Genomic DNA, 15,096 nt, shown 5'->3' on the forward strand with positions numbered 1-15,096 from the left:
AAACAAATCTGTGGTCAATAACATGAGAAAGGGCGTGTCGTAGGAAATCTGATGATTGAAATGAGGTCCGCGGCAGCGCTCCCACGATGAATGTCCTGCAATGTGCATCTGCAACATGCTTCTGTCATCGCTTTGCCATGCTGAGCTGCTTAAATCTGATTGGCTGGAGGGATGGAGGGGGGGGGGGTTTGGGGAAGGCAGGCTGGGGATGCTATGGATGCTGCATTCACATCATATGGATACATCTGACTGAAAAAGCAAGGGCAGGTAAAGGCCACAGGTGTGTCTGAGCGTGCAGGTGACAGTGAGATCTTCCATATAATGTAAATGCAGCAAATGTGCCGCCTTGCACGGCAGAGAGTGAGCCATGAAGAAAGCGTCAGTGGTCTCATTTCAACGGGGATTCTCTGCATCCTGAGCGCTCGTTCACAATTTGATTATCCCCTTTAATTAATCTGGATTATTGGATCTTGATCAGGAGTGTCACCACGGCGAATGTAACATCCTTTTCACTCAGTCTTTAAAGGTCTGTCCAAACAGTTTGAGTCTCGCTCGCTCATTGCAAAGAATCGGCCTCACTCGAGCTGATTCTATTTATTAGACAAGCGTGATAAATACTCCTCCTGATCTATTTTAATGTCAACACTGATTTCCTCTGAAAATTTTTTTTTAATCTCATTAGAAAGATTTTTTTTTTTTTTTACATGATTCAATTTTAACTCTTAAAATAAATGCTACAACTTAGAATCACAAAATGATAGTTCTTCAAATGTAGAAAACTTTAGGTTACCTGCATCCTGGTTCTCCGAGTGTCTAAAATCCATTCCTTTAATGTTAGAAATATTTGCCTGAAACAATTCTGACAACTCTTTGTTAGTCTGTTCCTTTACACTGGGAATATACCCAGGTGTGAATTAACCCTTTAGTCGGCCTGTGAGAGAAATCTGAGGGTAGAGTCGGCCTGTGTGGTCAGAAATACAGAAAGCGTCTGATACTTCTGCGGTCCAGACTCGAGTTAAAACCTCGCCAAGCACAGTCCTGGCGCTAACGTTTCTGTCAACTGTCCAGATTGTTCCAGGCGGATCTCTGGTGATTCCACAAGTCAGGAGACGTTAGGTCTGATTTGTGTGACTGTGAATGTGGTGAACGTGTAAAACAATAAGTGGATGTGGCGTGTGCGAGTGGATGCAGCTGCAGACGGAAGCAGCTGTGTGCGCTGGATGAGGTCGGCTTCAGTGGTCGGCGAGCCTGGATCGTGTTGAGACTGCGAGGGTGTGGCGGAGTGTGTGTAATTATTAACCTCTTCATGTCCATTGGTTTGGTTTCTCTCTCTCTCTCTCTCTCTCTCTCTCTCTCTCTCTCTTTTTTCTGTAATTTTTAACTGATCTCTTGTGTTTCATTTGCTGCTTTTATGAAACTCTTTCTGGCTGCAAGGTTGAAAAGTCAGTTGACAGAAGACCGATGAGAAAGAGAGGGTTCATTCACAGGGTTACACTAATGCAGAGTTTCGACCTTTTTATGAGAGTTTTTTCTTTCTGAATCGAAGGAACTTCAAAAGATAGATTTGGGCGTAGAGCTGAAGACAGACAGGAAGTGTTGTGAGGAGAGAGAGACAGAGATGCAGCAAAGGGCCGTCACGATGGTCGCTGCATCGAGGACTACAGCCTCTGTACGGTAGGCATGGGACGTAACCGCTAGGCCATCCAGCGCCCCATTAAACAAATATACCGGCAGTGAAAGTAGCACAAAGACTCGGGACATGTTACAGCCTCGTTCCCAGAAACGACGGACGCCGCGTGAAACGTCAAAAACAAAACCACAATGTGAAGATTTGCAACACATTGAATCCTCGTGTTGCATTTTAAAAAAGAGCAGAAACGATAAAAACGTCTACAGCTGAGAAGCTCTGAACTCGTTCAGTACCAGGGTCGACCTTCAAGCGAAACGAAGAAGACGCAAAGAGAAGCCGCTGAAGTCGGGCGTCTAAATATGAAAACAAAAAATGTACTCGATGGTGTGATCTGGTCTGCAACGTCGTCAGGAACGCCAACCTGAAGTCGGACTTTTAAACTGGGAGGACCTTCAGTTAAAATCCAACATGGCCGCTACGAGCATCAACAGTAACGTTTCAGCGTCAACCAGCAGTTTTATTTCTCCTTCTGTGTCATGAAATCAATCGTTGGATCTGCAGACGTTAGCTAACAACACTTCTCCTGGAGGCGTCCACGCCGCTCGCTCGGAGAGCCGAGGTTAAAGGAGCGCACTGTGATTGGTCCGCTCCAGTGATTTAGTTAAATGGCAGGTTTTTATTGGTCTTCATGCTCAGAGAAATAGAAAACAGCGAGTGTCATTGAAGCGCAGCGGTTTGTTGATTTTGTTTTTTTGGTGAATTAGGGAGAATTGAAAGATCAGAAGGGAGAAAAAAAGAGCTTAGTGTTGTTTTTAATTTACTGCTTGTCACTCCCTCTCTCTCTCTCCTTTTATATATTTGACTCCTCAGTTTCTCCTCTCTTCTCCTCCCTCTCCTCCTAACTAAGTTTTATTGATATCTGTATTGAATCCTCCACACCTTCTTTTCCAGTATTTTCCTTTTCCTCCCTCCTTCCCTCCCTCCTTGTTTCCTCTCCTCTCACTCTCTCTTCTTCTTCTTCTTCTTCTTCAGCAGCAGAATGCTGTCCCAGCTATCTCTGTTCTAGACTTGGTATGTTCTTCCTGTTAATGACCAGTTTCCTCTCCCTGCCTCTTAACATCACCTCCTGTTTTCTTTCTTTGTGTGTGTGTGTGTGTGTGTGTGTGCGTGTGTGTGTTTTGGGCTGCACACCTGCCCGTGTTTCCTCTCTGTCTCTCCCCACCCATCTTTGACTACTGTTGTCGTTCCATTTTTGTGGGGGGGGGTTGGAGGCGGTGCTATAGAGGGCGGCGGGTCATGGAGCGGGCACGCTTGGTGTTGTTTGGCTCCGAGAAGCCGTCTGTCTCTTTGTCCACTCAAAACGACTGCTGGGGGAAAGCGAGTGATGTTTCTGAAAAAGGGGCGGGACAGATATCGACACGGCTACATGTCATCGTCCTGACCCATCGGATATCGATATTTCATTTACAAACGTTTACGTCCATCCAAACAATCTGACCAATCCCGGGAATCATTAAGGGATGGGATTCCTGTTTCTGCATCATAAAAACTCTTGCCTGCTAACGGAGCATCAGACGAGCGAGGAGGAAGAGGAGGAGGAGGGCAGTATTTTATTGAGCAGTGATGTTTTGAGTGAATATCGAGGGGGGGGGCCTTGCATGGCTGACTGCATGGCAGGGGAAACGTCCAGGTCGAGGTCCATGCATGAAGAGTCCTGATGCTGCCTGCCTCATGATGTCGTGTGTCGGTGACTCCATCCGTCCATCGTGTGTGTGTGTGTGTGTGTGTGTGTGACCGGCTGAGCCTCTTTGTGTTGTGTGTTTTTTAAAGGGTCTTTTGAACTACAACAAAATCCTGTTTTCTCAGTTAGTCCTGGTCCCGCCTGAGCCGGCACGTGGCAGCAGCTTTCTTTACATCACACCCCTTCACATCCGTCACCAGACCACCAAACCACACGCCTCACACATTTCTCCTCTTCTTCTTCTTCTTAAAGACAATAAGAGAAGCTCCTGGACAAATGGACTAACCGACCTTCATCAGGTTTAAAGGCAGCAAGAAAACGTGTCCATGCGTTTCCTCAACCAGAGAGACTGCTCCCGTTTACAATCAGCCAATCAGAGAGCAACTGAGACATCTGACTTTTACGTTAAACAGCGACGACCGCTATTAAAGAAACTAAAATTTACTTCAGAATCAAAAATGAAATACACCGAAACAAAATCGTCTCACGATAAAATATTTGAGACAACGGAAAATGAAATCAACATACCAGTTTAAGTCATATAATGGTTTGAATTAAGGACGTCATCTACTATGCTAGTAGCCGCGAGGACGTTAGCATGCTGGATCTGCAGAAAACCGTCACCTCCAGGTCTAAGTGGGAAAACGGGTTGTTTTGTTAAACGGTTGAACTCGCCCTTTAACAGCATCCAGCCCGGAGAAAAGGTCCTCTGCTCTGTGTGTCCTCCTCACATTGTGCAGGTGTGTCTTCACCTGTCCCCGTCCTGCTCAGGGAGGATGAATCAAACAGAAGCAGGAGGGGTCGTCTCTGTTCTGGTTGCTGCTGCTGTTGTTGCATGTTGTCGTGGTCGTCTCTGCATGTTCAGCTGTGCGTGTTGTTTCCTGCCTGTGCCGTGAGCTTGCAGTGCACTTTGCTCCGCCCCTCTGGAGCAGTCCTGTGAGACGACTCCGAGCATCCTCACATCACACACACACACACACACACACAAAAAAAAACAACACATGCCAGTGTCCATTTAGTGTTCCAGAAAGTTGAGCCGGAGATATTTGATGTGTGGCGCGATCTCGTAATTCTGCGTGTGTTCGGCCGACTCCATCGGTCACGTACTAATTGTTACCTTGTCTGCATTGTCTTCCCTCCCGTGTTTGTCGTGTTTGCGTGATCAGTTGCAGGACGAGGAGCGGCGACGCAAGCAGCAGCTGGAGGAGATTCGTAAACGGGAGGCGGAGGAGCGAGTGAAGCAGGAGGAGGAGAAAAGGTGGAGGGAGGAGGAGAGAGCCAAGCGAGAGGCCGAGGAGAAGGTCGGTTTGTCTGTCCGTGACTCTTACAAAATGTTCAGAGTAATTCATGAACAGAGGAAGTTTTAGATTGATGCTCTTTAATGACTCAGCACAGTCGTACTACAGGTCAAAAATGTTTGTCAGACCAAGTTACTAAATCTTTGAAATGTCATTTTATTGCATAATTTAAAAAAAATCCCCATAAACGATCATGGATCACTTCAGTACAGTCAAATAACAAACCGAAGTAACTCTGCAGCCTTCATAGGTGTGACGACAGTGCCAAGAAGTGAAAAGATTTTTATTGAAGAATTTTTTTAAATTAAAAGTAAATTTATCGAGAGTAGAAAAAGTAAGTCTAAATGCTGTTTTGAACTTCCTCCTGTCCTTTTTTTTTTTTATTATTTTATTATCCGGACTCCTCAGCTCAATCGGAGTACATGGTCCAATACTAATTTTAAAAACTGAATATTTAAATGAAACCCTGATTGGTACGTCGGTGTGATCAGGAGTCTGTCCCATCCGTCTCCGCCTCGCGTGTCCAATCAAACATTTTCAATGTGTGTTTTTTCTTTTTTCTTTTTCTAAATCACAGTGTCGTGACCTCTGACTTCACCACCATGATGTCACTGTTCTGGTGTGTTTGTCCCGTGACCTGCCGACTCCTGATCACACCGCCGTTCTAGCTTAAAAATGTGGTTTTCATTACTTGCTGAAAAAGTGGAGAAGAGAGCGAGTACAGTACGAAACGATAAACAGGAAGTGATTCAGATCGATTTGTACCTCTAAGATAAAACAGTCAATGTTGATAAAAATACTTCCATGTCTTTGCTTCAGATGTGTTTGATAATCTGTTATGATTTTATGCTGTTTATTGTGGAGATGTCGTATTGCATGTCCTCATCCTGTGCACCCCCCCCCCCCCCACCCAATGTGACGTGTCATGTTTTGTGCTCCCACCCACCTCCAGCATGGGACTCCCCATCGTGTTGTTATCGGTGTTTGTCAGGAAGTTCAGTTATTCTTCAGTTTGTTTGTTTCTGGGAAGCAGTTATGATTTCTGTAAGGTTTTTTTTTATGTCCTATATTTTTTATATATTTTTGTCGCCATCCTCCATCCAGCATCGCTTTAGTTTAGGGAATGCCGCCCACCCTCCCACTTTTTCCCCTCCGAAAAACAAAAAAAAAACCCACATGCTTTTTATCCTCAGTTCATGCGCACACACACACACACACACACACACATGAATCAGCACCCACCCACCTGCCTCATTCCCACCCTCAGCCATCCATACTGTACATACTCAGCCACCCACTCATTCAAACCCAACACACCCAATAATTCCTCCCAGTTTCTTCAGATTCCCCACTGGGACGATTTCACCACCAAAAGCAGCTCGGAAACATCCGCAGCCGCTCGAGACCCGCCACCTTTTTTGAGGACATACACAACCTCTGCAGCATTCAGCCTTCCACACATGAAACGGACCATGAAAAAAAACACACATCAGAAAGCAGCGAGATTGAGGACATGTGACGCCACGAGCAGCTGGTCGAACTCCAAACCCAGAAATCTAAACACATTCCTGCAGAGTAGATTAATGTGTAACATCACGGATGGCTCCCTGACGTGCAGCTACCCGAGTCACATCAGGGTGGGCTGGAATCAAAAAGAAACACCAAACCATGAAGTGTAAACTGAGGACACACACTCTTAATACATACACACTCTATATGCACACGGTGTTTGAGGAGAACGGGATGGTGGTCGACAGGGTGGTCCAGGAAGCTCGGCTGGTTTCACTGTGAGACAGAGGAGGAAGCTGCCAGGAGGGATCGTTAGGTTTTCTTCTTCGACGCGCTACCTCGTCAGATTAGTGGAGCCGATAAACCACTTAGATCGAGTCTTTTGTTTGGCTCTTCTGGACTCTCGTCTTTAAAAAATATATATATATATAACTGATGCAAGGTAGGGAGTGAACACGAGAGAGTGAGCCGAGAGTTGCTCGAGGTTGTGCAGCGTGAACTGAACGGGGGAGGAGATCGTCCTGAAACTCCGTCCAAAGTTAGTCAAAAAAAATAAAAAAATAAAAAATGAGCGGTTTAAAGGTTTGCTTATCAGAACATGAACGTAACGTCCTAAGATTAATTTTCTGAGGGGCTTTTTGTGTCTTGTTTTTGTGCGACAGGACAGGAGCCACAGGTCGGACTCGTACCCGAGCCACCGGCTTCACAGACTGTAGGGCTCCGTACATGACGACGCTGCAGATGCAGATCTAAATGATTTATGCATCCTTCTGTTTGATTACAGTCGAGCTCACTGGCAGAACAAGGCGTCCATATTGTGTTTAGAACAATGAGGTCAATCAGTTTGCAGCCCCCCACCGATTTTAATTCATTAAAGGAAAAGTTCTGATCCGATGTCCTTATGACCTCAGGTTCACCTCAGAATGGTCAGGTTGTCGTTCAGCACTGCAGATAAACAGGAATGACGTTTGACCGCAGCGTGAGCGAGCTTTGAAGCGCTCAGGACTTGTTTGGGTCGATCAGGTCTCGATGTGGTTTTGTTGGTCGTGGCGTTTGTAGGTTAGTTCCCCAGATCTGTCCGTAGCTGGTTAGAAAGTGGGTGTCCATTGCTGAGGTGAGAGCCAATGAGGGTGGAGCTTACTAACAGGTTGTCCCTCCCCTAGAGGAGACAGGAGGAGGACTACTACTCTCGCCTGGAGGCTGAGCGGCGCCGGCAGCACGAGGAGGCGGAGAGAAAGCTGCTGACGCCTGACGAGCCGGCCGGTCTGTATCGGCCCCCGCTGCCCCGGGACTACCAACCCCCCGCCCCCCACAACCCTACTAACACCCCCCCGCCCCCCCCACAGAGAAACACCTCCTACCTCAAAACGCAGGTCACCTCCCCCGACACGCTCTACACCGCCAAGTTCGTCTCCTACGCGGGGGACGAGGACGAAGATGACGAAGCAGAGAGTGGCGGCAGCCAATCAGGTCAGCTCAAGCTGTCGGCCACCCGGAAGTCGTACGGCGACCTCCCGGCCAACGCCTCGCCCAATCACGGCAGGCCTCAGCCGCCGGCCACTGCGCGCAAGCCCCGCCCTCTTTCAGACGGGATCTTCCTGTCTCGCTCGTTCCAGCCGCCATTCAACAACTCCAACAGTACAGGTCCCTCCCTTCCTGCGAAACCCGGAGGCTATAAAGGTAGACGCAGAGAGAGGAGAGAGGAGGCCGGCTCGCCGCAGCGCCCCCTACAGCGCCCCACCTCCCTCTCATTCACTCATCTCCTCTATTTCTACCTTCTTAGTTTTAGCGTGTTGATTTTGATTCCCTTGTTTTTCCGTAGAACGGCGTTCTTGCCTTTTTCATTTCCATCGTCTCCTTTTTTTTTTTTTTTTCCTTCTTTACGTGTTTGTTCGACCCGACCCGCCATCCGCCACTTTGTGTTGGTTATTTTTAAATGTTGAAATTCTCCCCTCTCCTCGAGCCAATCACTCTGTATTTGTTTTGTGATTATTTATTTGTTTTTTCGACCACACCTCTCACCACTTCCTGTCCCCCGGGTAAATTTTTTTGTTTTCTCCTCCTCCTCACCTTCCTCCAATCACCCCCCCACCCCCCCTCCTTCGATCAGCACAAGAAAAACAGAAAAAAAGCAATCGATAATCACGCCACCACTTTCTTTGCCGCAGATTGAGACCCATCAGAGCCAATCATAGTACTGTTGGTGTTGTCGCTCGCCGCCTCCTATGTGTCTGGTCTGTTGCTGCTTGGGGAAACGAGGAGGGGGGGGGGCAGGGGGTTGTCGAGGCCGCCGCCCCCCCTTCTCTCTCTCTCTTCCTGCCCCCGTGGCTCTGCTTAGCGGTGTTGGCTTTAAAGGAAAGGAGACGCACCATCGGCTTCACATCAACCCGCCCGATCAAACAGAAACCAGCTCATTTCATCAAACACAAACACAAAGTGCACGCAGCAGCACAGAGATGAGTGAGCCGCCTCTGCTTTGTCTGCGGCTGGATCAAAGTTCAGTTCAACTCGCAGCGCCCCCTAGTGTCACACATCCACCACCGCTGCTTTCGTCCAGCGTCCATGCTTAAAGAAACCTCCTTATCTTTCCAGGCGCTCTTTCTCTCTCTTATTCCAAACACATTTCTGTCGAGCTTTTCTTGGTTTATCCTCGTCAAATATTTAGTCTAGATACATCACAGTTTCTCCTCAACGGGCCTCATTGTTGGGACGGTTTTTATCTGATAGTGGAGAGGTCGAGCCGCAGTCAGTTGGCAGCTGTCGGGATTTTTTACCTCCCAAAATACAGCGACATAGTTCAGCCTGGAATACACCGTTTTCTTTTCCGTTTTCATCCGGCAAACACTTCAGTAAAGAAAACATCCTCTGGTTTCATATATTCTGACGACGTGTAAGATTTCAAACCTTGAGCCACTTCTGATGGATGAAAGTATCACAGAGGTCACAAACATCCATCGTTTGGCTTTGAGTTGCAGCTGTTTTGAACGTCCGCAGACAAAGCGAGCCCTGAAGGCAGCACAATCTGATCCTGACTTCCACAACCTTAAAAAAAAAAAAAAAAAAATCCATCCCTGCTGCTGCTAAGTCCAACACAAAAACACATCCAGGACGATTCACTCAAATCAGATCCCACTAACGTCCCCTCTTACCCCACCACCACCCCCCCCCCCTCCCTCACGGATATCAAATCTGCATGTTTCACCTCACACATGCATCTGAAACGCACCACGCTGCACTCTGGCTGCCAGCAGCTCACCCCCCCCCCCCCCCAGTAACCGGCTTGATGTCTATTGCTTTTTTTACTGCCTGTGGCTGCTTTCTGTTTGTCCGTGTGTTCCTCACTCTGCCTGTCTGTTAGTCAGAGAGCTTTACTTTGAAGTGTGTGTGTGTGTGTGTGTCTCCTTGTCTCCTTTACCTGCCCGTCTGTGTCTCTGCTCGGTAACGCTGCAGCTTTACTAAACCTTGACTACAACTCCCACAGGGCATTGCTGCAGTTTCAGGTGACCGAACAGGCACCTGAGTCTCTGGTGTCCCTGACGGCGTCTGAATCTCCCAAAATGTTTCAAAATGACTTTTGCTTAAATCAGCTGGCAGCTCCGAAACCCCTCGAGAGCGTTTTAATTTTTGAAACATGAGGCCATTTTTTTTTTTTTTTTGGAGTCGTGAGAAAACCGCTAGAAAAAACAAATACAGACGCCTTACATTTTGCCAAGGCTTCTCCAAAGATGAATCAAATGTAGATATCTAAAGAGACGGATTTTAAACCAGCTCCATGTTTTGGTGCCAAAAGACAAAAAAAAGACAAAAAAAAGAACCACAGCAAAAGGAAAAAACATTCTCAATGTTAAAGAATCCCTGAAGAGCCGGTGAACGAAGGACTTTTTAGTCTCGTCTCCGTTTCTTTTGGCTCCTCGGAGGAATGTTTTTTGTCCTTGAACGAGGCGTGTTTCTCCGTGGTTACTTTGTGTTCATGCGGTCTGAGGATGAAGAACGAGCCTCAGATCTCAGGAGCTGCCAGCTGGATGAATCCACAAGGGTTCACACTCCTGTCACTGTGTGTGAACCTCCCCTTCGTCCGCTCTCACACGCTGAACACACAAAAGTCTTTGACAGGAACGGCATCTTCAGCCTCCTGCACGACACGACGCGAGAACTCGTTTTGTGGTTTCATCATGAAGAGAGTTTTTATTCTCTCTGATCCGACATTTTTTTTTTGCCTCTCAACAAATCTAATGAAAAAATGTTTGGGATTTTTTTTTTTCATGTGGTTTGTTGACACTCAGTGTGCTATGATGATGAAACCTGGAGTCTCATCAGCTTGTTGTTGAAATAAAGAGCTGCAGACTTCGAGGGTCACACAGATCAGGTCCAGCTGACTCTGTCGCTTCAGGCCGGAGTTTAGAAAAGACACGGGGACACAACGAGCCTCCTCTGGGATTAAAACGTCGGGGTCACCATCATCATCATGTCGTGTCTGTTTCAAATTCAGATGTACAGGACGACGAGTGAGAAGGCCTCAGAGGGTTAACGGGTGATCTGATGGTGACCCCTGACCTCTGAGCCCACACACACCTGCACAGACCGTTTCTGCTGCTTCTGAATGGCTCTTTAACGGCTTTCTAACGCTCTCTCTCTCTCTCTCTTTTCGCTCGCTGCTGTAGCTCACTGAGATCTGACTCTGTTTCTGCCTAATGCTCGTTCCCTCTCTTCCTTCCTCCTGCTCAGGCTGCTCTGTGGGAAATGAACTGATGTCGAGCGGAGAAGCTGCTGGATTCAGACGAGCAGGGACTCTGTTTTAATAATCGGTCCTGCGTCGGATGGAAAATGAACTTTAGTTTGACCTCGTTTTGATTTGATTTGTTTGAAGTGAATCGGAGATCCTGACGGCCGACATCCAGCAGCTTCTGCCTCGCCTGTTTTCACATGATTCAAGTTGTTTGACGATGACGATGCTAACCCGTTTCTCACCGCCTTGTCTGTCCGCTGGCTGACTCGTGAACCTCGTGCAGGATTTAACTCGTACACTGGAAACTCAGCTGGAGTTGTAGGATCGGGAGAAGTCTACAAGGACCCGCGAGACAAATGGACAAAGAGGTAAACGATAGACGCAGCTTCACAAACGGAGACACAATCACAACATATCGCTGTTTATCACACAGCTTCTTTGAGGACAGGATTTTAATGATTAACAATCATCTGTTAGTGTTCAGTTTATATTATTGGCCCGGAGCGTCCAGCGACGTTTCTTTTTATTTCACTGCTTCTCCGAGCGCCCAAGTTGAAAGACGTTGAACTTTGTTCCGATATTTTTTTTTGTGATATTGCTCGGTAGTTTTGCCGCTGACAGATCGTGTCGGGTCCTCGCCGTCCTCTTTGCTCCGTGTCTGAACAGGAAATAAACGATCTTACATATAAAATGCACAGGGAAAAGTGACGGAGCAGTGTTGGTCATATATAGTGACTGTTGTCATGGAGACGGGGCGGAGCAAACCAACGCTTCATGCAAACACTCCCGAGCGCACAGTCAGCACAGAAAAAAACACTTTACCAAAACATTTTTTAAGCTTTTAATTCTCCCATTAAATGTTCGACTTCAAACATTTGATACCGTCTGTTTGTGTTTAATCAACGATCGATTATGAAGAGAAGATGATCAGGGTGTGTGTGTGTGTGTGTGTGTCTCCGTGTGTTCCAGTCAGGAGCAGGAGAACTCGATCCCCAGCGGCAATCCGGAGAGTATGACCTTCAAGGAGCGCCAGCGTCTCTTCTCTCAGGGGAAGGAGGTTTCCAACAAGGTCAAGGCTTCACGCAAACTCATGGAGCTGGAGAACGAGCTCAACACCAAGTAGTAGACCGAGCCTCTTCCACGTCCCAGCGCCACCTTAAACATCACCACGGTAACAATTAAGGTGCTCCTGGGACACACAGCCGGGTCCAGAGGGCCGGCGCTCGCCTCCCCCAACCACTGACCGTCTCCTCCTGTTTGTTGTTTTTTGCCCCTTTTATTTTATTATTTTTTTTAATTTTTAATCGATGAATAACTGGACCGTTCACCTTCTGTTTTTATTTCCTCGACGTAGCTATATCGTTGGAATAGGAGAGACATTTATGGCTTAAAGTTTTCTCGCCCTTCGTTGCGGTCTGTCAAAGATATATAATGATAAAGCACTGTAAAAAAGTTTGAATTGTATCTAGTGAGAATCTGAGACGACAAAGGGGGATATATTTTTGTTTATAAAAAGGTTCTCGGGGCGACGGGGATGCGGAAAGTTTTATTCTCGTTTTTATTTTATTTTTTTTTAAAAACAAAACGATTTTAGGCTGTTTTAGTTTTGCATCATGATTTCACTTTTAAATTCCTTCACGCCAGCAGAAATCGCCCAGACCAATCTGTTTTTTTTTTCTTCTCGCTTTAAAAAAAAAAAAAAAAAGAAATCCCCAGCGAGTGGAAACCTGGTTATTTCATTCCGTAGCAACAAAAAAGCATGGGATTAGTTTTTAATTTTTTTTTTTTTTTTTTTTTTTGGTGATGTTTTAGATGAAAACGATTCTCCAGAGGAGGATCCAAACAGTCCAGAGAAGGATCTTTACGTGCACAACATTACTGTAAATATTTGGGTCCACAGCTGTCTCACTCTTTTACTACTGTAGAAACCTGCCAGGCTACTAAAAAACAAAAACAATCTGCTAAACTAATGTGATCCAACAAACTGGACTGTCTCCCCCACCGTCTTTTAAATGTGAGGTAACTTTGATTTTATTTTATTTTAAATCCAATAGTCCTAATTCTTTTTTTTTTCTTTTCTTGAAGAGTTGTGTGAGATTAATTTGACTGATTGTTCCCCGAAATTCAAGGCAGAACGAGGATTTCTTTAACTTACAAATGTGATTCATGTTGGTTTTCACAATAAAATAAAAAGAACAAAAACTACTCTTTAAGTCCTAGTTTGCTTTACAGATATTTATTTCAAAGAAACATACTTGCACAAAAACCTGTTTTTGTTTTTTTTTTTGTTTTTTTTTAAATATTGAGTATGTGTCTGCAAACTGTTTGGAGAAAGTGGACTCCTACTCTGCGAGTAATCTGTGTTTTTCTGCATCGGACACGGGACAGTTTTGGTTTTCAGCACCAGCTGTGAGTCGGGGAGATCCGGGTGGACAGAATTGTGGTTGTTCAAATATATAAAAAGACAAAATTAACATAACGTTCACGGAAACGGCTGCTCTGACGACACCGAAAAGGAACGCACCTCGAGCTTGTTTCACTCGTGTGTCTCTCTTCTGCAGTTTGCCCGAGCGACTCCATCCTGTGTGTGGATTTATTTAATTTCTCTCTGCAGGAGCCTCCACTGAAAAAAAAACCCTCAGATTCTCCTCCACGAGATCAGAAGCTGTTCTAATAACTGACCTTTAAACTCACCACAGACGTGTCTCCTCTCCCCTCACAACAACCACCACCACTCCTTTGTAGGTTTCAAATGAACTGACTCGTTTAAATGTTAGCCTTTTGTAAATCATTAATAAAACAGATTTTTCAACAGTGCGGGCATGACATGTCTTTTTTTCCCCCTTCCTGTTAAAATGGTCGTGATCGTATTATTTAAGGGAGGCCTGACATGAGGGAAACTGGGGTTTTGTGTTTCAGCAGGCGAGGCCACTCAAACTTGAGAGAGAGGGGCAACTCGAGCCCGTTCCAGAGAGGGGAGGTAACATTAGCTGTAAGTCTGTTACTATGGTAACTAAGTGTGTGAACCTAACCTGGTCTGGAGTGGGTTTTCTTTAGTGAGCTGGTCTCCTCTTTCACAGCCAGAAACGCTGCTTCACTTCCTCATTCTTTCAGATACACTTGATTGCCTGAACAAAAATCCAGGTTGTTTAAATATGATATAATTGGCTTTTTATAATCGTGTTAAAAGAATGAATTTAGAGTTGATACAACAAACTCAAATTGGCTTTTCTGAACCGCCTGAAAGTAAATGAACTCAGAGCTCAGCGATAGACTGAGTTTGTTTTACCTTCCTTCTGAAACAGGCTCCAGTTTGAACCTGCGTTTATTTCTTTCTGCTTTATCCTTCAGCAAGTTTTCATTACGGACTCCTTAAGGCATCAATATACTCATGAGAAGTGGATATTCAATGCTACATTTTTTTAAATTATGTTAACATGTAATGTACAGGAGAGCCTGTTGCCTCGCAGTTATGTCACACGGTCTGTGTGCAGAGGTTTTAATCCCACCTCAGCCCTTCACTGCATGTCCAGGTTAAAAATAAAAAGGCACACAAGGTAAGTTATGAATTTGATACACAAAACGTGATAATGTAGTGTATGCATTGAATCAATAGTATAGTAACTATGTTACACATGTTGACTTTCATCAACATTTGAAAGTGAGTAGGCCTAACCGTATTTTGCTCTCAAGATTTCCTACAATATTTTTCAAAGATGAGAGGTGGGATCGACTTCAGCTTCGCCCCGTTTTCTCTCTTGGCTCCGTTACAATTTTTATACTTTGAATGACCGCTGACACAGACACGTGCCGTTTAAAAGTTCGTTATAATTGTAAATAAGTGAAAACACAGGGCCGTACGTAACTGAATTCTAGAACGCTGACATGACGTCATGACGTCATAGCCATAGCGTAAAGAATCTAGACAGTGTAAATCTAGAATCCGCGTTGTTACATCTAAAACACCTAAAACTTTCGGAATAAAAATTAGACGTGTGAACAAAGTCAGCTGTATAAATCGAAAGGCGTACCCATAGTCTTCATGTCAGGATGGCCGAGCGGTCTAAGGCGCTGCGTTCAGGTCGCAGTCTCCCCTGGAGGCGTGGGTTCGAATCCCACTTCTGACAATACATTTTTTCTTCTCCATATATACACGCACGCACACAACGCAAATCTCTAAAAGGACATTGAC

The 15,096-nt window shown here is 45.7% G+C and overlaps 1 protein-coding gene and 1 long non-coding RNA gene across 15 annotated transcripts in view; one reads left to right on the forward strand and one right to left on the reverse strand.

Annotated features, from left to right (window-relative positions):
- afdna (afadin, adherens junction formation factor a) overlaps positions 1-13,721 on the forward strand; it is a 92,497-nt gene extending 78,776 nt beyond the window's left edge. For 5 of the 13 annotated variants that reach the window (XM_079345549.1, XM_079345556.1, XM_079345558.1 and 2 more), the window contains 5 exons: positions 2,663-2,701; positions 4,538-4,672; positions 7,342-7,858; positions 11,188-11,272; positions 11,874-13,721. In XM_079345549.1, coding sequence (XP_079201675.1) covers positions 2,663-2,701; positions 4,538-4,672; positions 7,342-7,858; positions 11,188-11,272; positions 11,874-12,027 — 930 coding nt within the window. In that variant the 3' untranslated portion in view covers positions 12,028-13,721. The remainder of the gene's footprint in view (positions 1-2,662; positions 2,702-4,537; positions 4,673-7,341; positions 7,859-11,187; positions 11,273-11,873) is intronic. The other 8 variants (XM_079345557.1, XM_079345550.1, XM_079345551.1 and 5 more) reach the window with 4 other exon arrangements.
- On the reverse strand, positions 12,179-14,872 carry LOC306825193. Of its 2 annotated transcripts, XR_013779228.1 has the most exons (3): positions 14,353-14,872; positions 14,194-14,275; positions 12,179-14,032 (listed from the first exon to the last, which is right to left on the reverse strand). It is a non-coding gene; the product is annotated as an uncharacterized lncRNA (long non-coding RNA). The 2 variants fall into 2 exon arrangements; XR_013779229.1 differs by having other exon boundaries at positions 12,179-14,275.
- Between the last annotated feature and the right edge of the window lie 224 nt (positions 14,873-15,096).

Source organism: Symphodus melops, assembly GCF_947650265.1.
Source record: "Symphodus melops genome assembly, chromosome: 1".
Taxonomy (NCBI): Eukaryota; Metazoa; Chordata; class Actinopteri; order Labriformes; family Labridae; genus Symphodus; species Symphodus melops.